This window comes from Olea europaea, chromosome 1 (assembly GCF_002742605.1).
Source record: "Olea europaea var. sylvestris chromosome 1, O_europaea_v1, whole genome shotgun sequence".
In the NCBI taxonomy this organism is placed as follows: Eukaryota; Viridiplantae; Streptophyta; class Magnoliopsida; order Lamiales; family Oleaceae; genus Olea; species Olea europaea.
This window is the reverse complement of record NC_036237.1, coordinates 12,465,202-12,488,621: the sequence shown is the minus strand read 5'-3', so window position 1 is coordinate 12,488,621 and position 23,420 is coordinate 12,465,202. Positions and strand designations below refer to the sequence as shown.

Sequence of the window (23,420 nt, the reverse complement as noted above, 5' to 3'; positions counted from 1 at the left end):
GGGGGGGGGGGGGGCATGCTGGGCTGTAGCCCAACACTACTCCCTAGCCCATATAAAAAATTAAGAAAAAAATGTAGAGTTTTTGCCCAAATGTTAACATTAGCCCACTACTCCCCAACTCATATAAAAAATTAAGAAGAAAGTGTAGAGTTTTGGCCCAAATATTAGCATTAGTCCAACTCTAGTTTGAATCTTAACCCAAGTCCAATGTTCAATTATTTAAATTGTATAAAAACACTAATTATTAATTACTCGTTTCATGAAATTCATAAAATGTGAATATTTTATTGTCAAATTTGATATTCTATTTAATGTATGTTTGACTAAAATTTACTTATAATTATTAAGTAAATTTTATTGTAGATAAGTTGTATTGATTAAATTTAAAAGTAAATTATTCATTTTAATAGTTAGAGATACTACATATTTTTCCAAATTTAAAAGTAATTATTATTATTTATTTCTGCTTTTGTTTTTATTTATTATTTATTCATATTTATTTAAAAAATTACTTATTTTGACCATAAAATATATATTATAATTAAAATAAATAACTTACTATAGATTTGATATTGACAATAAAAGAATATTTTATAAAATTTATCGATTTATGAAGTAATATAGATACGAGTATATTCTTGAAATCGAGCAGAAAATGGACGTGAATTAAATTTAATTTCTTTAACCCTCAAAATTCTTAGTTGGTTTTTCTTACTTTGATTGAGATTCTTCACTCACTTTGAAATGCAATGATATAGAAGATCGATGAAAACGCCAAATAACATTTTGAGACAATAACATATGGATTATAGTGATATATTATTGATTGCATGTTTCAATCAAGTTTCAGTTGTACGGAAAGATTGGTTGTAAAAGTTATTAGAAGAGTACTTATTCAGTATTTTTTAAAATTTTCATTTGTTTATTTCTATCATGATTCAGTAAGTCTATATTTTTTTAAGTAAGCATTTGGTAAAAAAATACAAAGATTTAGTAAAATATATTAATGTGAGACATCTAAACTTTTTTTTTTCATTGAGTGTCGTATACTTTTTATTGTGAATGCCACAAGAATAGCCTCCGAAACTGATTTCTTGTGGCGTAAGTTCATTAAAAAAATTTTAAGTTTCAGCCCATCCTAACATCATTTTTTGACTCCGCCCCTGAATGTACTATTTTTCTCACCAGGACTTTCCTAATAAAGTTTTAATGAATCATATTCTTTGTATAAGAAATGTCCAGAATATACAAGATATTTGCCCTCAAAATAATACCTTATATGTACGAGACTTTCGAAGAGATCAACAAGAGCTTTTTTTCTAATCATTATGTTACTATAATTAGTAAATGATGATAAATATCTCATATGAAGACGGTGTTATCTAAAAACTATGCAAGACAATATGAGACATACTTTATAAAAAATTGCAATATTGAAGATGTTGATGTATGAGACATGGATAGTTTGATACAAGAATTAAAATTAAGGGGAGTAGTTGTACTATTTTTTCTTCGATCAAGTTTTGTCCTATTGAGCTTTTTTGACAAGGTTTTACTAGGCAACATTTTATTACTTCAAATGATTTGTACTCTTTTTTCATTTACTAGCATTTTTGTCCCATCGAATTTTTTTACTAGATAAAATTTCACTAAGATAGTTATTGTGCAAATTATTGATGATTATTTAGTATTGTCATGATATATTGATAAGTCATATCTAGTTTAGAATATCTATTTTATTTCAATTGTAACTTTTATTTTGGACCCTATAAATATATGATATTGATTTTTAATAATACACACTTAAATTTTAACTCTTATATTATTATTATTATTATTTTTCTCTCTTTTCGTAATAGACATGAATATATTTAGCCTCCCTTGAGGTACGTTCCATCGTAACTAACTTCGCCGCGTTTCTCATTTTTCGACGTTGAAACCATGTCGGAGTCCAGAGACTTTCAGAATATTGTCTATTTAGGTAATTGCATTGTAGTGGTGCCATCTGGAGGATTGGTTAGTTGGACATGTTGTATTTTCTTTTTCTTTTTAAATTTTTTTTTCACTTATTTTCTTTTTAGCTATTTAACTAAAGTAAGGATATTTTACATTTTTTTAAAATAAAAAATTCAAACACTTTAAATTTTAATGATCAACTGAATAAAAATCATCTAAATCGACCCATTATGATCATTATCTCATGTGAAAAACCGTATTGCTCAAATTCAACGTATGCATTAAAAAAATCCTTTTTATTATTGTTCGTGAAAATCGTAAATGCACGATATCATGACATGTAGTGGATGACATGCCATTTTTCGCTCAAATAGAGGCCACCACACTATTGATGGTTCCTAAGGATCCATATTGAGAACTTAGGTCAACATTGTCACAATACTGGTATTGTTAACTATCAAAATCGACAATCCCAATTTTAGCTAAACAGTCAATTAATGAAGTGTTCATAACCAAAAATCTAGTAAAATTAAGTTGATAGTTCAATATAACTAAAATGTTACAACTTCATAATTTCACTTCAGTTTATTTAATTCAATTTCACTTTTTATACTTTGACATTATACACTCATGCAGTCAATCGTTTTTTCTTGATTTATTTGATAGTTTCTCTCGAATAAAGTCAATACTACCTCTAAACACGTTAAAAAATTCTTACTCGACCACACAAACTATAAAAGCATGTTTCTATCTCATATCCTTTTATGATTTTCGTTGTTTCAATCTAAATTTGTATGTCTTATCTTGATTCATCACGGATCATTCAAATAGTGATCAAGTATTTAAAGACATTAAATCCAATAAACGAGAAATAAAAGTATACGAATATACTTTAGTGTCCAAAATCTAATAGAAATTAAATCATAAAAAATAGGTTATATCATTGTCCTGCCTAGAATTTTAGCTGGTCATATTCATAGCATTTAAACACAGAATATTTAAAAACAACATTACCTGAAGTAAAAATAGAGATGAAATGAAAAAGAATGGTAAATCCTCAAGAATTACTTCAAATCTTCATAAGTTTCTATTCAACTCACTTGTGAACTTTATATAAATAAGAAAGACTCTCATAAACTTCACATGATTTTAATTGACCCGCCCCTAAAACTCTCCAATTCGAACTAACGTGGCTTCTTAAGAGAAAAGTATGATTGTGGTTGTGATCTCTTCTATGCAAAATACAAACATGGCCTTTCCTTATTTTGAAGGGCATCCTATGGGATTGAAAATGGGTCAAGAATGGATTGAGGCAACGAGTCATCACTAATGACTATCATCATTCTATGTGTTAACAAAGTGATATTAAATGATAGACCCATGTTATTGGACCTATCATTAAATACAATCTAAACATAATGATGGCCATAAGTAATGACAAATGGCATTACTCGATTCAGTTCATATATTTGAAGATCAACGACTTTTATGACTTATGACATTTTTGTCCGTCAATCACACCACAGAAGAACAGGTTCACTGAGCTAGTGATCTTATTACAGGGCTGGTGATTGGAAAAGGCCTCTGATTGAAGAAGTGCTCTTGCCCTTGGATGCTTGATGTGTCTAGAAAATACCAATATGCTTGAATAACTAAGGTGCTTCTATTTACTTCGACATTTGTAGCTTTTTTACACACTACCAATTGTGGCTTGTATCGATTTATTCTTGGCAATGAGAATAAAATGTCAATACGTTTGCATCTTTTGCTACTCCTGCAGTGGTTCCACATTTATCTCTCGTGTTGTATAATGATTTATTGCAATAAAAAGTACTAGGTTGACATTAAAAATAAAATAAAAATAAATTTGACATGTGCTACTTTAATGGGGCTTTTCACATTGGAGCATACTACATGTACAAACAAAAAACTCATAGAAGTCTTACATAGAAGACACAAAAAGGGGTGGGTGGTTATTTATTATTATTAATTTTATATTTTAACACGGGGCCAACCCCCATGTGAGAGCAAACATTTTGTGACTTCTTTCTATATACACATGGAATAATTGTTTCACATTGTCCAGCGGGACAATGGGTGCTTGCAAAGTAGAGGATAAAAATGGTTTGCTTTAAGGGTTAAGGATAAAAATGAAGTCCTCACCGTTATTTTCCTTTTATCTCTTAAATTTTTTAAAAATCTAAGCGGGTTAATTGTATAGGCATTCATCAATTTTTTACCTTACTTGCAATTATATCATTGAACTTCAATTACAATCAAGTTATTTATGTTCAATTTAGTCGTAATTAACCACACCATTTCTATGAGTGTTGGTAAGACTAATGTCTAAGAGTAATACTATTTACAATCGCTTCCTGTCATACATCAAACACTAATTGTCACATATATGTCATATAGGTTGATTACGGTAGTGAGCGACTGCAAATAACATTATCCAATATCTAAATATGTGACAGTCCACAAGGAGTTAGTCAATTGTACCAACCCAACTTTTATCCCATTACAATTATACAATTGAAGTTTAATTTCGGAAAATAAAATCACATGAATTTAATTAACAAAAATTAAAACACTCAATATGGACATCATTGGAAGACGTAACAGATTTGACGATTTAATTTTCATGTCTTCATCCCGGTGGATATTTTTCGACGCGTCCATTACATTTAAACATCAATTTATGAAGGAGCGACTTATTGTTAGTTATAATTGTTGTTAAATTGCACAAAGTTTGGTATGACTTTTGTTTTTGGACGAAACTAGCTTAATTTTTGTTTGAAAATTCATTTTTAAAAGAATTTTCAAAAATTCTTTTAGAGTTCCTCTAAAAAAAAATTTTAATTAAAAGAAGTACTTTAATAAAATTAACAAAACAAGTCTTAAAAATTTCTTTTGACTTTTCAAAATTCATGCCAAATGGTCTTAAAGTAGTTTAATTACTTTTAAATTTAGGCCCTATGTGAGCCCCATTAATTTGAAGAACTGACTTATGGAATAGTGATTGATGGAGAATGTGTGATCGAAAAAGAAAGAATTTTTTTTTAATTTGCTTATAATATTATTTTAAAATGAGTCTTGTAAAAAAAAAATAATGAATGACAAACGAGGGATTAAGTGACTCAATTTCGAATCAATTGAAGTCTAGCGACCTAGCCCCTGTTTGATTAACATTAAATTACATTACATTACATTCCATTTTTCTCTCTCCTATTTTCAACCATACAATCTTCTATAAAATAATATTACACGTAAATCGAAAATTTTACCTAATTAACAAAAATTAAAACACTCAATATGGACATCATTGGAAGACGTAACAGATTTGACGATTTAATTTTCATGTCTTCATCCCGGTGGATATTTTTCGACGCGTCCATTACATTTAAACATCAATTTATGAAGGAGCGACTTATTGTTAGTTATAATTGTTGTTAAATTGCACAAAGTTTGGTATGACTTTTGTTTTTGGACGAAACTAGCTTAATTTTTGTTTGAAAATTCATTTTTAAAAGAATTTTCAAAAATTCTTTTAGAGTTCCTCTAAAAAAAAATTTTAATTAAAAGAAGTACTTTAATAAAATTAACAAAACAAGTCTTAAAAATTTCTTTTGACTTTTCAAAATTCATGCCAAATGGTCTTAAAGTAGTTTAATTACTTTTAAATTTAGGCCCTATGTGAGCCCCATTAATTTGAAGAACTGACTTATGGAATAGTGATTGATGGAGAATGTGTGATCGAAAAAGAAAGAATTTTTTTTTAATTTGCTTATAATATTATTTTAAAATGAGTCTTGTAAAAAAAAAATAATGAATGACAAACGAGGGATTAAGTGACTCAATTTCGAATCAATTGAAGTCTAGCGACCTAGCCCCTGTTTGATTAACATTAAATTACATTACATTACATTCCATTTTTCTCTCTCCTATTTTCAACCATACAATCTTCTATAAAATAATATTACACGTAAATCGAAAACTTTACCTTCTTTTTCAACCACTCATTTTTCTAAAAAATACTATTCCCCCCATTACCATTTTCAGGTAATGGGGGCCAAACAGGGTGCTAGTGTGAAGTTTGGGGTACCGCTGTTACGGTTAACCAAAATCTGTCCTGAATGGTAAACTTGCACATTACATTCCCAGCCTCGGACACCACCAGTTGAACGACGTCGAATTACTCGACAGTATTCTTCCGTCCACCAAATCTGATCGGTCAATTCCGCGCTCGAGTTCGCCGGGGGCTATCTTATCCGTTAGATCTTGCACGGAGTTCTTCACGAAACAAATTAGTATACTTTTAGAAATTGTAGAATCAGTTCGAAAAGGGGTGAAAATGGAGGTAGAAGAAGGAGTGCAGATTGACGACAAGGCGAAGAGAATGAGAGATCTGTTATCGAGCTTCTACTCTCCAGATTCTTCATCTAATGCATCATCCTTGGAGAATTACAGTTCTTCCTCGTCAAGATTTGCTACTCTCGACACCATCAACACCACCTCTTTCGACGCCGATCTGTACATGAATCTTCTCGTATGCACCTTATTCGTTCTCTCTCTCGTTTTTTTTTTTTTTGGGATTGCTCGTTCGCTTTTAAATTCAGTCCAGTTTATATTATCTCGCTAAGAAGTTTGTTGATTCACATGTGGTTATTTAGTTTTTAATTATTCTTTATGGAAGTAGTCATCTTAAATATGGAGCATTATGTTTGCGTTCGAAACCACAAGGGTTCGATAATCTTTAGATGACTATAGTAGTGAGAATTCCAGGAACAAAGATTCTGGTCTATCATATTATTGATTTTTGAGGACATATTAATCGCAAATTCACACGGTTGTTTTCTAAGCCTTCTTTGATTTACTTTGAACTTTGGCATTCTTTAACCTGTCTTTTAGGTATTTGTTCCTTAATGGATATGCTATGACAAAATCACTCTTTAAGATGGGTGGTGTTGCCACCACCACAGCTAGTTAATCCACCTTCACACTGTACCCCCCGAGTGCGCACACATGCATTTATACATCCACAGTAATTGGGTAATTGCTGCAATGTTGAACAACTTAGTTGTCGCTTCGGACGTAATCAAGTATATTTCTCGCTTAATGACTTGATGTCAACCTCCCCCATCAAATGGCGACTTGATGGATTATGGATTCGTAGGATGGCACAATTGTCCTTTGGAAAGATGCTAGGGGACCAATTTAGGAATTTTGACTTGTAGCTATTCTGAAGTTACTGCAAAAAAAGAAAGAGACGAAACTAAGTTTGCACTTTTTATCTCATTTTAGTGGTGACATATACTAGAAATTGACAGTTTCACTCTATCTCACAGGGTTATATTTTAAGCTAATTTGGCGTAGTTAACAAATGTTGTGATGCTTTAAGGACTATTACACTTATAGTTGCCATCCTGTAGGTAAAATTTCATTCTCATTTTCTTAACATAGAAAATGCCATTAGAATCACACTTAACTCACTCATGAAGCATTATTCATGGAGACGTTTGGAAATATGGGGTCACAATTTCAAAAAGAAAGAACTTTGGAGAAGGAACTCATCTTCTTTTTGTCCTTCTATTCTAATTCGCACATATACCTCTATACCAGTGCACTCATCCTGCCACCACTGGGGATACCTGCAATCTGGTAGAATAAATTTCAATGTAATTGTGGAAGAAACTTAGTTTCTTTATTAATCTAGGGATTTCTTAATTTCCTCATTGACAGCGAGTCCTCCTGATGTTGACTTAAATTTGATTGACATTGTATGCAATACAAACCCAAAACTCTGTGCAGAAGTGGGCGGGTGTGGGGTGTAAAAAACCGTGTGGACTGTGTGTATTTTTTTCTTGGGTGGATGGGTGCGCAGAGGTGGAAGGTTAATTGAGGTGCATAATACATGGACAACTCTTTAAGTTATATACGAAGTCAAAATCCATATAAACATGTTAGGTTTTTTTTTTTTGGACTATAACATTTATTCCCCAAGTTAGACTCATAAATCATAATTTCTATGAGGGATATAGTGGTCACATCTCCTGACAAGCATGCAATGTCCTTTTCCAAGACCTAGGTTTCCATAGAAAAAGTTGGGTCCTTGTAACTCGACAATACTCGCTAATGACCTTGGGTGTTATGGGCTTGATAGTTATGCTTTTGTACTGGGGTGAGACTCGCCCGGATAGCGAGACTTTGATTTGGTCAACTTGTTGATTCTAGTAGGGGTCATTTTTACCATGTCGGCTTGGTGGGTCCAAAACCTTCTGTTCTCTATTTCCTTCTTGTAATTAGGAAAAATGGTAGTGTCAGTAATAGATAACATAGAAGAAGGGGTGGCGGGGAGGTGGAAGGTGGCTTGAAGTAAGTAGTTCTGGAGTGGGGCTATAAGATTTTTGGGGGAAATTATTGGTGGGAAGGGAGAAGCGAAGAAGACTGGGTGCACGCAGTCACTTCTTGAATTTGATGAGGTTGTTTTGGGTAGGGTAAACTTGTAATTTACAATGTAGGCTTCACTTCTCAACTTTTTCCTCCTCCTTCATTTTAATTTATTTATTCATTTTGTATTTTTTTATTTTGTTTTGTATCGAAGGATTGTAAGGGAAATCATGTTTCAGGCTCTGTAAATTTAATCAGCTAATTTAGCAGTCACTTTTTATTCCCTATCTTGGCGAACAATTGACTTTATTAATGCTCTGGCTGATGTAGGTACAAAAGTCAAATTTGGAAAATCTTCTTCAGAAGCATGTTGAGATGGCTGCTGAAATAAAAAATCTTGATACTGACTTGCAAATGTTGGTATATGAAAATTACAACAAGTTCATCAGTGCTACTGATACAATTAAAAGGTAAAACCCCTAGTTTCAATGTTTACACAAACTTTGTCCTTCATTAGTACTGAATAAAAGAATATCATTGCACTTGAAAAATCTACCTGCTCAGGAAGTGTATATTGTTACGATGTCACGTGATTGCATTCGTAAAGTCCATGTTTTCTGTCGGCTTCTTTAATATCTTAGGCTAAGAAGCATATACAGTTCATGGGGCATAGATAGTCTCATGGTGGAATGTACATGACAAAATGTGGACATGCAGACACAGTTTTTTTAAGAGGGATGATATGACATGTAAGGGACATTGTAAATGAATATTTGTACACAAGTATATATGCACTAAATTTTCCTCCTTCCTGACACTTGAATATTTGTGTAATAGTCTTGTTATATTATACGGATGAATCTTATACCCATCATGTCAAACGTTACACACTTCACAGTAAATAAGTATATCTTACATTAGTAAAGATCGTTTCTCTTGTCTTTAACTAATGTTAATGGATCTTAACTAGATATTACGTATTCCTTCAAATATGATACTGTTTCGAATATGTGTGTAAGGTTTCTTTTATCTATTTAACTTTCATGCTTAAATTGTAAAAGTGTTCGAAATGTGTCCAAAGTAAGATCAAAGGATTGCAGCATATGCGTTTGAGAGCATACAATTAGAGTATCTGTATCCGAGGCAAGGAACATCCTTCTTAAGCATTCTTTCTCTCTTATCCCTTTGTCATGAATTTGAACTCTTTGTTGACATATGTAAGGTTAATTTTTGTCATTTCTCTTTGTCCATATTGCTAATCCTGTAAGATGTCAATCTTACTACATCCTATTGTTTTCTAGGATGAAAAATAATATTGTTGGTATGGAAGCAAATATGGAACAACTTCTCAAAAAGGTGTTTGGTAAAGATTCTTTATGGTCACTGTTGACTGGTAGTTTCAAATTGAGAAATTAGAAGAATAGCTTTAGTTGACTAAAGGAAATGCTTTGATCATTGCAGATAATGTCTGTGCAATCGAAAAGCGATGGTGTTAACACTTCTCTTTTTGAGAAGAGAGAGCATATAGAGAAGTTGCACCGCACACGCAATCTTCTCCGTAAAGTTCAGGTACTAATCTGGTAAAAATCATGTCAATAGCGTCTTGCTGAATACTTCTAATTGGTGACCATCCCAGATCCAATCATGACCAAATGTACAAAGCTTATCTTTATGAAAACAGATGAGTAACTCATCATTTTCAGACTTCAGTTGTGACTTTGATTCCAGTTGTCAATTATGAATTGTGATTGATTAAGTTAAGAGAAAAGATATTCTCCAATCAAGGGATTGCTTTAAAAGATATTTTTCTTTTGCTGGTATTTTGGACTTGTCATTGAACACTGACGTGATTATTTCTCTGTATTTTATATATTTGTCTAATATTGTTTCTGGCCATTAATTAGTTACACCAAATTCTGTTTACATGGGAAGAGCAGTTTATATATGATCTCCCTACAAGACTTGAGAATTGTATCAAATCAGAAGCCTACGCTGATGCTGTCAAATTTTATACTGGAGCCATGCCAATTTTTAAGGTTGGTATCTTCTTACTTATCTGTGAGGCTTGATTTATCATTTGCTGAGGCCCAATCTTGTTTTATTTACTTGTCATTGTATAGATAATGATGCTGAACTCTACATCATCAACAGTAGGCTTGTCTGCCTCTATTTCTCATTAATTCCTTTTCTCTATCGCTAGGCATATGGGGAGTCCTCCTTTCAGGAATGTAAGCGAGCATCAGAAGAAGCAGTGGATGTAATTATAAAAAATTTGCAGGTATTTACCACTTTATCTGAAGAGGGTGTGATCTATAATGGTTAAACCATTATTTGGGGAGGGGTATTTTATTTAGGTTACATCTCGCTGATGGAATTCAGAGCTAATGAATTGAGATGGGTGAGATGTGACAATTGATGACAGATTGCAATTCTCTCTAATATTATATTTTTACTTATTGAATTGTCTCAGAGATTAAACAGATGCATATGATTTGTTATCACATACTTCATCCATTAACTTGTTAACCATGTAAGTTACTTTTCTGTAAAATCTTGACCTTCATTGCATTATTGGTGGATCAGTAAGTACTCTAGTAACTACAAATTTATTTTAGCTTAATGAACAGAGGAAGTAACTTCTGGTTAAACTAACTATTGGCTCTTAGTGTTTTTTTTTAGACGGTTGGAATCACCATTGTAAAATTCTTGTCATAGTTTTGTAAAATGAATTAAGCTGAAGAGCTATAAGGGATGTAACGTCTTACAAAATAAATTTATTTTCATTGATTGTGGGTTAATGGAAGATGAAAACAAACCTTCTTATTAATTGTTGCTTTTTTAAAGGAAAAAAATAATAATCAGAGACATATCTTACATTAATAACTACTGTTTTCAGAGGAAGGTATTCTCAGATTCGGAGTCCATACAAGCCAGAGCCGAGGCTGTGATGCTTCTTAAGCAGTTGGATTTCCCGGTTTGTATTTTTCAATGTTCTACTCTTTCATGATTTCATCTAGATGCATTAATACCCTGGACCGGGTCTGGCCAGGCTCAAGCCAATCAAAGTCAGCATTCCTTGTAAGTAGGTTGTACAGCAAGTTGGGAGACCATTCACATGGCGAGTGGATTTTTACTTTAACACGTGACTGGTTGGGTCTGGATAGGCGTGGTCTGGGCTTAAATTTCCTAGAAGAAAGAGGTCTAATTACCAAATTGACACATGTAGAATCAGTAGTCTATTTTGGGGCTGGATTGCCAGCTTTTAATATGCAATTATGTGGAGAAGAATCGTCTATTATCTGTATTTTTGCCTTAAAGATTGATGTGCACTCTCTGATTGTTTACCCATGCACTGACAGGTCATAAATTTGAAGGTTAAACTGTTTGAAAAGCTAGAGCAATTCCTTGTGAACCTTCATCTTGATGAATTGAAGGAACCAACAAATGCTTCAGCAGATGATAATGAACCTCCTAAGGAAGGAACTGTTCTTGATTCAGCCTCTTCTGCAGCTCATGAGGTGAAAAACAGAAGCAGCATCTAGTTTTGATTTACAGTTTTGATGAACTTGTGGAGGTATATTTGGGTGCCATAATCGAATTGAGGTTGATAGTTGAAATTAGGTACTTGAATTTTTTAACATACATATTTTGAAGAGTATTTGCATCAGATCGATGTCTATAAGTTTCTTGCATCCTGAGGCAGATGAAAACTTAACCTTTTGCGTCTTCCAAGAAGTCAAGGCCACAGATTTTCTTGTTTAAATGATCCTATATGAATGTCTTTGCTGTTTTTGTGGTCTTCTTTCATTTTTACCTTTATCATTGCCATATGAATGACCTTCAAGGACGATCATTATCCACTTTCAGGCCTCTATTCGCGAATTTGTGGAAGCTGTTCGTGCATATAGAGCTATATTTTTGGATTCAGAACAACAGCTACTTAAACTTGCTCAAGATTTTGTTACAAAGTATGGCATCTCACCATTCTACTGAGTGGATCATGATAAAATATTTGGTTGCACTAATATTTCTCTGTTTTCCCTATAAAATTAGGCATTTTGATGCCACTCGTCAGAAAATTAAGCAGTTACGCTCTGTGGAACTTTTGGCAATCCTTCGTAAGTCCACAATATTATATCAATTGTTGCAAATCCAACATTATAAATGCCTTTTTCAGTATTTGGATTTTTCTTGAATTTTCCTTGCACGAATAGTTTTGGTTCATAAGTCACGGGTAAGTATATTATCATTTTCATCTTTACCGTATTCACGTGACCATGTGCAGTAAAGGGCTTACCTAAAATGAGAAAAAGAAAATGAGAAACAAAAATTGGCTCTATAAATCATAGGAGATCTGGTACTAAGAACTGCGTTGACAAGAACTGAAGGCACACAAAAAGTCATGACAGATGGAGAAATTAGTGATCATGTGATTGCCCCTCAAGTATGAAAAATATGACTGCCAATTAATAGAATTTCATAACTGAAATGAAAGGGAAATGATTATGCATTATCATTTGTTGCATGACTTTCTTGCCTTTGCCGCGGATTTGCTGAATGAAATGGATTATTTTCCAATATAGAAACCTGAAGTAGTAGAGACAGAAATAGATCTTACAATTGTCAGTAATTTAAGAGAGAAAGGAAGATATTTATCTGCTTTTATGGCTGTGAAAGGCACAAATTATGATTTCTTGTGACCACAAATTAATGCCTTCAGCAATCCTACTGGAGATCATGAGCTGCGAATTAATGACACTTAAGTGTTTTATTTTTTTTCTGATGATCTACTAAGCAACAGTGACTTGGCACATCAATTCAACACGTCTAATTTAATTCATCTGACCCACCATAAACTCATCCATCAATTAATTGATGTGGCATGTCATTGTTGCTTAGCATAAACAAAGCAACGGTGTTTAATAGATCATTCATTCTTGCTAAATTGTCTCATAGATTGCCAAATGTTTATTTCTAAAAGCGAATGATATGTGCCTAGCAGTCAATGATAATCTTTTGGTAGACCGATCTAGAAATAAAAATAAACAATTATCATATGCCTTCACCATTTGAATGATGGGGCAGAATACTTTATCCTGGTAGCAGACCATGGGGGCTTGTTCTTTTTGGGTCTTCCACCACAAATTCTTTAACAATTATTGGCCACATTAATGTACACATATAGGTAGTGATGGTTAAAAAAACCTGCCCCGACGGGTTGGCGGGGCTTGCTGCCACGAACTGGGCCCGTGAAGAGTAAAAAAATAAAATTTATTTTTGGACAATTCACCTATTAAAAATCCATTTTGAATTTGTATTTTATTCTCTAATAATAGTATAACTCAAAATTTTGAAAATGTAAAGTAAAAAAAAAAATGAAAAAGTGGCAACAAATGGGGCAAGCCTTCGCCCCGACCAGCTGCCATCCCTACATAAAGGCAGTGATTAATATCTAGCTTATTAGTCTGACAGGAATCTTCCTAGAAGCTCTTCTTTCAAAAGTCTCTTTGAAGTATGATTTATATAATAGAGACCCAACGCCACAAATTTACACATTTCATGTTTTGATCTTTTATTTGAATGTAATTTGTAAGATTTCTTTTTCCAGGGGTGATTTGGAGTGATGTGCTCTTGATAACTGAAGTGTTACCAGAGGCTGATCTACCTGATTATGCCTTGCAGGTTCTACTTGTTCATGTTTTTACTTAAATGAACAATAATTTACTGCTCTATGCCTATCTATCTTGAGTGTAGTGTTATTTCATCAAAGTTGCGTATTGATATGTGTACATTTTCAGGCTGCTCGCATTGTTGTCAAAGACTACATTAACAGCACTTTTAAACAGCTTTTACTAGATATCTCAGGTTATTCACTCTGTTTCTTTACCTGCAAGTCTAAATTCTTCTTGTCTGGGGACAGATGACAGCTTCTAGGTTAAAGTAACTTCTAAAGAATTTGCAGTGTAAAGATACCTAAGGGTTTCATTCATTTCGTGGTTTTCTTCTATTAATTAGGTCTCAAATTTGACTAGTCATTGCTTTTTGTTTCAATGTGCATGTAATAAGCAAAGTAAGTGCTGAAAATGAAAATGTTTGTGTTTTTTTAGAGAGTAGAATTGTTATGATGCATATGCTTTTCTGTCTTATCTAATTGATATTTCTCTTCTAATTAACAGATGCCCTCACTAAAGCCCAAGTTGGACAGAAGCAAGGAGTAGAAGAATATTCTTTGCAGGTGGCACTCGAGGCTAGCAGAAAGGCAGTAATCCAGGGCAGTTTGGATGTCTTACAGGTAAAGTACACTGCTGAAACTTACTTTATCTTGTGAATCTTATCTTCTTCAGTACCTACTGAAATTCTCATTTGTCCCCCAAAAAAAAAAAAAAGAAGTTTTTTCTCTCTCTTTTCTCGAGATCCTGTGAACTCCTTTTTTTGGGATGGGGAAGTGCGTGCGAAGTATGGGGCTGACTTCGTTTTTCAGTTGCAGGTGAAATCGTGTAATAAAAAACCAGTTTCTTTTTCCTTTCCAAATGAAATATATTCTGGTATTTCAAACTCCTGTTATTTTCTAATCAAACTCATGAAGTACATAATATAGGGTGGTAAAGAAAAGGCCCCACTGGCCATGAAAATATTGCTATGGAATGGGTATGACATTTAGTCTTATACTTGATGTGCCTTTGCTACTTGTGAAAGGCACCAATTAACTACTCTTATGTAGGACCAGTTGATATTTCATTGAACTTCAATATTTATTTAGCCTAATATGTTGATTAATGCAGTACATTATAGAACATGTTAAAAGGCTTAATTCCAGTCATTTTAGTTTTCTTGCTTCCTCATTTTCCAGTAACTTTTATTTTTGAGTTACAGAATTTCCGCCAGCTTCTTGATGAAAACTCAGATTTGGTACTAAAGTTGAGAGACTTGATAATTGACTGGGTACAAGAAGGGTTTCAAAATTTCTTTTGGGCGCTTGACGATCATTTTGTCTTGCTTTCTGGCAAGAGTAATTCAGCAAGTCAAAATTTAAATATTCCGGGGAGTATAGCAGGTGACAAAGTACGTGCTGGACTTGTACTTGTGCTGGCTCAATTATCTCTTTTTATCGAACAAATTGCCATCCCCAGAATTACTGAGGCAAGCAATCAGATCCAAACTATTTTCTTTTTTATTTTTTCCTCTCTCTCTCTTCACGCATATTGGCACAACCACATTTCTTTCTTGGGTTCGGAGGTCTTGAATTGACAATGTCTTTAATTCTCCAGGAAATAGCATCTTCTTTTTCTGGTGGTGGGACTCGGGGCTTTGAATATGGTCCAGCTTTTGTTCCTGCAGAAACTTGTCGCACCTTTCGTTCAGCTGGTGAAAAATTCTTAGATCTTGTAAGCATGCTAGATTGGTTTCTTTCCCTGCTCAATAATTACATTTCATCACCTGGTGTTGAAGTTATATTTGTAGACAAGCTCATACACCACAATTATAAACAAGTTATTATTAGTATTGTTGATTATAATGTTGCAGCACCCATTTGCCTGTTCTACGCAACGGCTGAAAGCATGTCATTCCTTATAGAAAAACCGTACTACATTCCGTATTTGTTAAGATATAGCAAAAGTTCTCTATTCACCAAGTAGTTGCATTTTCATTTTTGTCATTTTAGAAATGCAAAGATTTCAGTGAACTGGAGTTCAGGGTGGATATGCAAGTCAAGGGGCTATCCATGTTGAAAATTTTAACAAAATGTTGCGTCAGCATGAGTTTTCTGTGCTATCGTTAGATTAAGCAACAAAGATTGAAGATTCCGACCTGCAAAATAAAATTCAAGCTAAGGATATCCCATAAACTGACGGCCAAAATTTATTTGAGGGCAATCTTTCGCCAATTCATTGTTCCTTGCCTCTTTTTCTGTCATTTTCTTCATAATGTTTAATGGTCTCCTGTCTCTTCATTTCATGATCTCGTCATCCTGGAATTCTTTATTTTAACCGGTCTCCGTATCATTTTGTCATTTCTTGTTCTCTGTTATTGATTCATCAAGCCTTTTGAAAGGGACATAGTTATGCATGACTTCACTTCTGATTTTGAAGAACACGAACTTCTATAGGCACATTAAAGTAAAATTTGATCTGTATGTGCACTTTAGGCTGCCATCTGAAGAGCAGTCCAACAGTAAATCTCTATTTATGCAAAATGGTATTTCAGTGCACATTGTCTTGACAAAAAAATGTGATTATTTCAGCGCAAAGTTGTACTGGTGCTTGACAAATAATGTGATCATTGTTTCAAGAGTTAAATACCAATTCAAACTCAAGTAAAAGAATGTTTGGCATAGTGTGGACACCTTATGAATGACTTCTTGCCTTCTTTTATCTTCATTACTTATTTTCATCATTTTATTCCTTTCAGTATATAAAGATGAGAACTCAAAAAATATCAGTTGTCTTGAAGAAGAGGTTTACAGCCCCAAATTGGGTCAAGGTCAGTATTATTCAAATTTTCAATTCGTTGCAAAAAGCTTCAGTTCTAGCAAAGTCTTACAGTTTATCATATTTTAACCACTTCTTTTATAGCACAAAGAACCCAGAGAAGTACATATGTTTGTCGATCTCCTTCTTCAAGAGGTAATTTTGTCGTCGTGTTTTTTTTATTGTTCTACTTTGTCACCATAATTATGTTGTTAAATTATTAAAGTTTTGGTCTGCCTCGTTATATAGTTGGAAGCAATAGGAACCGAGGTAAAACAGATTTTGCCGCAAGGCCTTCATCACAAGCATCGTCGCACCGACAGCAATGGAAGCACCACTTCCTCGCGCAGCAATCCTTACGATAGACTTGGCCGATCAAATACCCAAAAGGCTAGAAGCCAGCTTCTGGAGACCCATCTTGCAAAATTATTCAAGCAAAAGATGGAAATTTTTACTAAAGTTGAACACACACAGGTTTAGGAACTTCTGATCATTGTGAAGTACTATTTGTTCGTATTATGACAATAGATAATGAGTTGTTTTCAATTGCAGGGATCTGTTTTAACAACTATTGTGAAACTTTCTTTGAAGAGTTTGCATGAATTTGTCAGACTCCAGACATTCAATCGAAGTGGGTTCCAACAAATTCAGTTGGATATCCAGTTTCTAAAGACTGCATTAAAGGGGATTGCTGAGGATGAAGCTGCTGTAGATTTCTTGCTTGATGAGGTAAGCGGTGTTCAAGTTGAAATAGGATTTTTCTGACTATTCTTTTAATGGAAGACCTGCCAACTAAGTGCATGTTTGTACAAGTGATTGCATTATAATTTAAGTGATAATAAGTTTTGGGTCCTATGGAATCTATGGATAATAAGTGGGGAGTAGTTATGAGTCCTACAAAATGTGTGGATATAAAATATGTTTGACCAGAAGTGATCGTTAAATAATCACCAACGAAACATGCATTCATTCTCCAAATCCTATGTAAATTCTCGTAGAAGTTTTTAGCTAAATGACAAGGGCATTTATTGGAATCTTTTCTTAATTGATTTGGCCAGATATTTCACTAAACAACAATTCTTGAGATTTTTATCTTGTAGTTCCCCTGCAGAATGAGAAAGTGTTAATGTACTTTTATTGAGCAGGTGATCGTTGCCACTGCAGAGCGTTGTTTAGATCCAATTCCTTTAGAACCTCCCATATTGGACAAACTTGTACAAGCAAAGTTAGCAAAGAATTCAGAACAGAGCCCAGTTTCTTGATCAGATAGGTCAGTTTTCTTACTTTTCAATGTTATATTTTATTTGGATCAAATTTCTTCTTAAGCATCAATAATTCATGGTTATATTTTATAATGGACCTTGAGCTGAAAAGCAATCTTGTCGAAAATAATAGTTTTCTGAAGCTTCACCCATCGTGCCTCGGTTTCCTTCTTTCATGGTGACATTCCTGTTCAAGTATTTCTGGTCGATCTTGTGCAATTTTCCCGTAAGGTTCAGTGAGATTCTCTTTGTTGTTATGAGAAAGAGAGGACTAGGAATAAATTGGTGGATGCTTGTTTGTGAAGAGTAACCAATGTGCGGCTTTGCACCACTAGGATTTGCCGACATTGTTCGTTGTTGTTACATAGTCTTAACGTGTTGTAATTGGAAATATTATTTCCGTTAAAGAGCAGTCAAGACTGTATATTGACCGTTCATACGAAGAAATGCAATTTGGCTTCCATTCAGCAATAGATGATGAACCATTTGGAAGATATATACGTTTTGTTAGTGCTATAATTTGATGTTTTACTTAATCATTGAAGCTATTTGCGCTTTCTGGAGTTCTAATATTACCTTTGTTTTTATGTGTAATTATTCTCTTTATTGTGGCGTTTGCTTAATTGATTATTGTTTGCAGAAATTTCGCAAGTGTACAAGATCGTTGTACAAGTAATAAGATTTGTGAATTAAGGGTATCGTTCTCACGATGAATAATGTTTAATTTGTAGTTTCATAATTACTATTAAATTTGAAGTATTGTGACATCAAAAGAGTTGTGATGCGCTTCTTATTTATTTTAATTCTACTCTAAAAAATCAATAAAAGTGAGTAAATCTATATGAATGTTTGTAGTGGGATATTGAATTCCCTTATTATCATTTATTTCAATTTTTAATTTGTAATCTAGTAAATTTATGTATTCAAGACAATCGATAATCCATTTTTATTCAATATTTTTTTTCAAGATATATTAAAGCTATTTTTAATACAATTCAATCCTAATCCTAATCCGAATCCGAATTCATATGAAAAACATACATTGATTCACAGGGTTTATCTCACATGATTGTACATGTCGTGAATATTATTTTTAGTAATTATTGCTTATGTGTTGATTTTGTCTCGTTCTAGATTTATTGTAAGTACTCATACACTACAGCGAGCATCTCACTATTTAATTGGTGATCAATAAATCATATAGTTCAATGAGAATGCAACACCACTCAAGAAATACTAAATTATTTTTCTTGAATTAAAATAATACAAACAATAGGGTTCATCATATATCCAATACAAAGGAAAAATCTAACCAACCATCATAATTATTTAATTATACAAGAAATAATTTAATTATACAAGAAATAATGAAAAAATATCATCCTGATTGAAGAAATATGGAAAAAGGTACTTTCTTAAATGAAATCTTGATTTTGAATGGATAATTTTCAAGAATCTTGCATAATTTCCTTAATGTTGATGATCTGTCTTGCTCTTTGCCTCCAAAATATGTTGAATTTATGAATTTTTAGGTCTAGGGAGGTCTCCCCGTAGTCTAGACGAATTATGATATTTAAAGGATAGTACAAATGGAAGTAGTCGCATAGAAAAAATCATAGTTGGGGGAACGGATGCAATCGCATCTCATTAAACCTATTCGACCGCATATGTATAACTTTTTCCCGTTGGACAGCATTCAGTATTTTGATCATATATTTCTCTCTCGATATTCGATTGAAATGAATCAAAGTACATGGAAAGTTAACTCAAATGGTTATAATTCTTTCAGGGATATCATTTTTTCAATTTAAATATTTGCTATGCAAAAAATGAGTCTCAAACTAAAATTGAAATTCGAAGCATAACCTTGTTTTTCGGTCTAAAAGTTGATATATTTTGATTATATTTCATCCCTTTGACTTCTTTCTTCATCCGATTGCCTTTAACACTCTCTAATCTTCATCATAAGGTTCGATACAAGTTTTGAGAATTTGCACTTTAATCCCCCAAACTTTGAATTTGCATCATTTTAGCCCCTTTCTCTTGTAATCATATTCCTTTATCTTCCAATTATATTAACTTAAATCCTTGACATCTTTGATCTTCATTTCATCGTCCATCTCATTTATGGATTATTTGTAGTTTAGTCCTCAAATTTCAGATTTCCACTATTTTTGCATTCTTTTCTCCAATTCCTCATTAAACATCGAGTTTTACCTATAAAATGTAATATAACATAAGTTATATAGTATAGTATCCAAATAATAGTAAAATACCATTTTAAGACCTCGAATAAGTGCAGAAACCACACTAATCAATTATTTCTTCAATTTGACGGTACACTTTTGATTGATAGGCTTTGCCACATGTTCTCTAATCTTTTCTCCTTTATTTATCCAGTATGGATAGGCACTACCCCGAACTGCATTGTAAATATACTGCAGCTGAGGTTGATAAATAAAGTGGCCACATGTCCGTCACGGTACACTTCTCATCTATTCACCAAAAATTTTGGGACTTGCTTTAGCGAAATTCTCCTGAACATCTGATTGGGCGGTTTTAGTCATTTTCAATGTCGCCCGAACTGACAACTTTCAGTATTTCGAGAAAAGAGATTTACAATTAGATCCGTCTGATTGTAAAGATAAAATTTGGGTGGAAAGAAAAACGAATTTTAGGGAATTAAATTGTCTAAAAATTGTTTTCTTGAAAATCATAAATTATTGTGTTTAATTGATTAATTTTTCCTGTAAAAAATGTCGAAATAAAAGTGTAATTGTGTCTGTTTGACTTTGTTTTACATAAAAATTGTTAATTTAAGGGATGAAATTTATTGGTATTATGGATGAAATTTGTTTCCATTGCCCCAAAAAAAAAAAAATTCAAAAGAATCATCTATCTTTTAATGTTCATTTGACTTTATTTTACATGAAAATTGTCAATTAAAGGAAAATATTTTTTTACAATAATTCTTAGAATTTGTTTCCATTACAATAAAAAAAAAAGTCAACTACTTGAAAAATCAATTCCCACCATATCCCACAAAAGCTAGAAAGCTACAACTCCCAAGAAATCCAAGAACTTAATTTCCATGGAAAATATAACACTATCAAACACACACAAATTGAAAATTGACATTCTAATTCTATTTTCCCTAGAAATTTGGTGCCTATCAGACGATGCCTTAGTGTTTGATTTTAACATTGTTTTTTCGTCCAAAACTTTATGAACTTTCCAGCTAATTGGGTTTGATATTATCCTACGGAGCGCATGGTCATTGCTTTAGTGCACATTTTTTGGGATAATGTAGGATTTTTTATTTTTTTTTATTTTTCCCCCCTGTTTTGCCCAATTCTCTCTGCTAAACTTCTGTACTTTCACATTTACATGAGTAGAATGAAAGAACCATGAATACGGCATTCGATCAATGCGTGATACTACAAGTCAAACCACAAAAGTAAAAGAACTCTATTGGTGTCGTATTTCAATGTTATTTCGCCGTCCAACTTCATAATCTTCATCATCACAGCTCGATTCCTCGTTATCTGAACTCTGAAACAGAAAAAATGAATCATTTAGCTAGAAGATGGGTGACTGTAAGTTGACAACAATTCACAGCTTCATAAGTTATAAGCATGTTTGTTAGTATTATTTTTTAATTTCGTATTAAGTAACAGATTGAATTATTTTGACAGTAGAATAATTCATTAAGCCCCCCTTTATGGGACAGCTTATTTAGAGACTTTTATTGATTTTCTTACAGTTATATAGTGCAACAATTAAAAGCCGCATATGTTGACTAGCTCATACTAGCCGTAACTATTGAAAAAAAGGAAGCAACTGTCTTCCTTTATGTTAGGTCTAAAAGTTTAATTGGCGATTCTGTGGACAAAACGGACTAAATTTTATAATTGTAAAAGTCAGGGACTTAATTGAACATTGGTGTAAAAATCAGGGACTTAGGGTGCAATTTGTATAGATGAGGTAAATTAGTGTTCGAGTCGTTGAAGGAGTCCAAGATATCCAAGAAGATCACATAAGATCATTGAAATGTAATTGGAAGTCTAAAGGATATCAAAGAGCCGCACAAATTATGCTCCGGATTTTCAGTCATAACTTGAAACGTATTTTTCACATAGAAAATGTTGGAATTTGGACAATGCTATTTCTAGAAGAATTGTAGCCCTTTGAGTTATCTTTCCAATGCAACTTGAATCACCTCAATCGGACATCGAACGAGAAAGTTATGATGAAAATACCAATGACTGCTCACTGTCGCTCGCTTCTCGCTGGCATTTCGCTCGAGCGACAAAAACAGAATACCTCTCGCTCCATTCTCGTTGGCTCTCGCTCGAGCGACACTCTTATGCGGCAAAAATCCTATTTCGCATTTTTGAAGTGTTTTACTCGGCCCATATCACCTGGACACCTTCAAGTATAAATACTCAAATCCTAGGACGAAATTTTACAGGTTGCCACATTATTCTTTGAGTGCATAACATCTTCATATCTTTGTTCAAGAGATCTAAGGCAAAATCAATTGGACAATTCATCAACATAATTCTTTTGATCTGGCAACAATTGTTTTGGGGGAAAAACATCGAATCTACATAACCCAAAACGCATTGCTTCCTTAATCTATTGGGAAAGGGACTCTCTCATTAGAGGATTGAGAGAGGTGGATTGAGGCGCAGTTACAAGCACAATAACGGACGGTTCTTGTTGTTCCACTTGGTGATACAATTAGTTAAAGACCAAGAGGTTATAGTGGACAGTAGATTGGGCTGCAGGAGGTAGATCAGGAAATCTAGCAAGAGGCTAGAAGTATCTACAGCAGTAGATCGTGAGACTGAAACAGCGGGTTGTACTTGCTGAATTGGTATAGTGGAGGTAATTGGCTTGGTCTCGGAGTTTTACCCACGTTGGGGTTTCTCCGTCATCATATTGTTTGTTATTTACTGCTTTGCATAATATACAAACTGCGACATTCCAACATAGGTTAATTGACTTGTATGATTAATCACCTAGACAACTAATTAAAGTGACTTGTTGCCTTAGTTAGATTAATTCCGCACGTAAGGTCAAATTGGTTAAAGTGAAATCTAGAACGTAAATTTGGTAACGCATAAAATTTGAACTTGATACTGTATCATGTTAGTCGAACTTTCTAGCATATCTAAGCGTTGTAGGTCAAACAATTTTTTTCACTTTATATTTGAATTACTAGAAATGTCTTTCTTAAGAGGAATGAATGAAATATCAAAGGGACATAGGTCATTTTGTTGTCCACTTTAATTGTTGGGTACTGAGGTAGTCAATAATTTCGGTTGGTATGAGACCTATG

At 33.3% G+C, this 23,420-nt stretch overlaps 2 protein-coding genes across 8 annotated transcripts in view; one reads left to right on the top strand and one right to left on the bottom strand.

Moving 5' to 3' along the window:
* Positions 1 to 6,046: 6,046 nt before the first annotated feature.
* Positions 6,047 to 18,648, top strand: LOC111394646 (vacuolar protein sorting-associated protein 51 homolog). Of its 5 annotated transcripts, none has more exons than XM_023020567.1 (21): positions 6,047 to 6,505; positions 8,677 to 8,816; positions 9,648 to 9,702; positions 9,808 to 9,915; positions 10,251 to 10,382; positions 10,547 to 10,624; positions 11,243 to 11,320; positions 11,706 to 11,864; positions 12,214 to 12,314; positions 12,400 to 12,464; positions 13,955 to 14,028; positions 14,145 to 14,211; positions 14,523 to 14,638; positions 15,220 to 15,486; positions 15,615 to 15,731; positions 16,756 to 16,827; positions 16,920 to 16,970; positions 17,064 to 17,288; positions 17,367 to 17,543; positions 17,960 to 18,080; positions 18,210 to 18,648. In XM_023020567.1, exons 1-20 carry the CDS (start codon positions 6,311 to 6,313, stop codon positions 18,074 to 18,076), a joined length of 2,394 nt encoding a protein of 797 aa, XP_022876335.1. In that variant the 5' UTR covers positions 6,047 to 6,310; the 3' UTR covers positions 18,077 to 18,080; positions 18,210 to 18,648. The 5 variants fall into 5 exon arrangements, with proteins under 5 accessions (XP_022876335.1, XP_022876344.1, XP_022876326.1 ...); XM_023020576.1 differs by having other exon boundaries at positions 10,284 to 10,382; positions 17,960 to 18,084; positions 18,210 to 18,646; XM_023020558.1 differs by having other exon boundaries at positions 17,960 to 18,084; positions 18,210 to 18,646.
* A 2,393-nt stretch (positions 18,649 to 21,041) lies between these two features.
* LOC111394624 (E3 ubiquitin-protein ligase MARCH1-like) overlaps positions 21,042 to 23,420 on the bottom strand; it is a 6,449-nt gene continuing 4,070 nt past the window's right edge. For 2 of the 3 annotated variants that reach the window (XM_023020537.1, XM_023020550.1), the window contains one exon: positions 21,449 to 21,628. In XM_023020537.1, the coding sequence (XP_022876305.1) occupies positions 21,545 to 21,628 (84 nt within the window). In that variant the 3' untranslated portion in view covers positions 21,449 to 21,544. Of the gene's footprint in view, positions 21,179 to 21,448; positions 21,629 to 23,420 lie in introns of those variants that run through there. The other variant, XM_023020545.1, reaches the window with a different exon arrangement.

Excerpts from the sequence above, each read along its gene's own strand:
- LOC111394646 (XM_023020567.1), top strand. The coding sequence starts at position 6,311 with ATGGAGGTAGAAGAAGGAGTGCAGATTGACGACAAGGCGAAGAGAATG. Across the intron at positions 9,703-9,807 it reads TGGAACAACTTCTCAAAAAG|ATAATGTCTGTGCAATCGAA; the intron begins GTGTTTGGTAAA and ends TGATCATTGCAG. Across the intron at positions 14,212-14,522 it reads GCTTTTACTAGATATCTCAG|ATGCCCTCACTAAAGCCCAA; the intron begins GTTATTCACTCT and ends TCTAATTAACAG.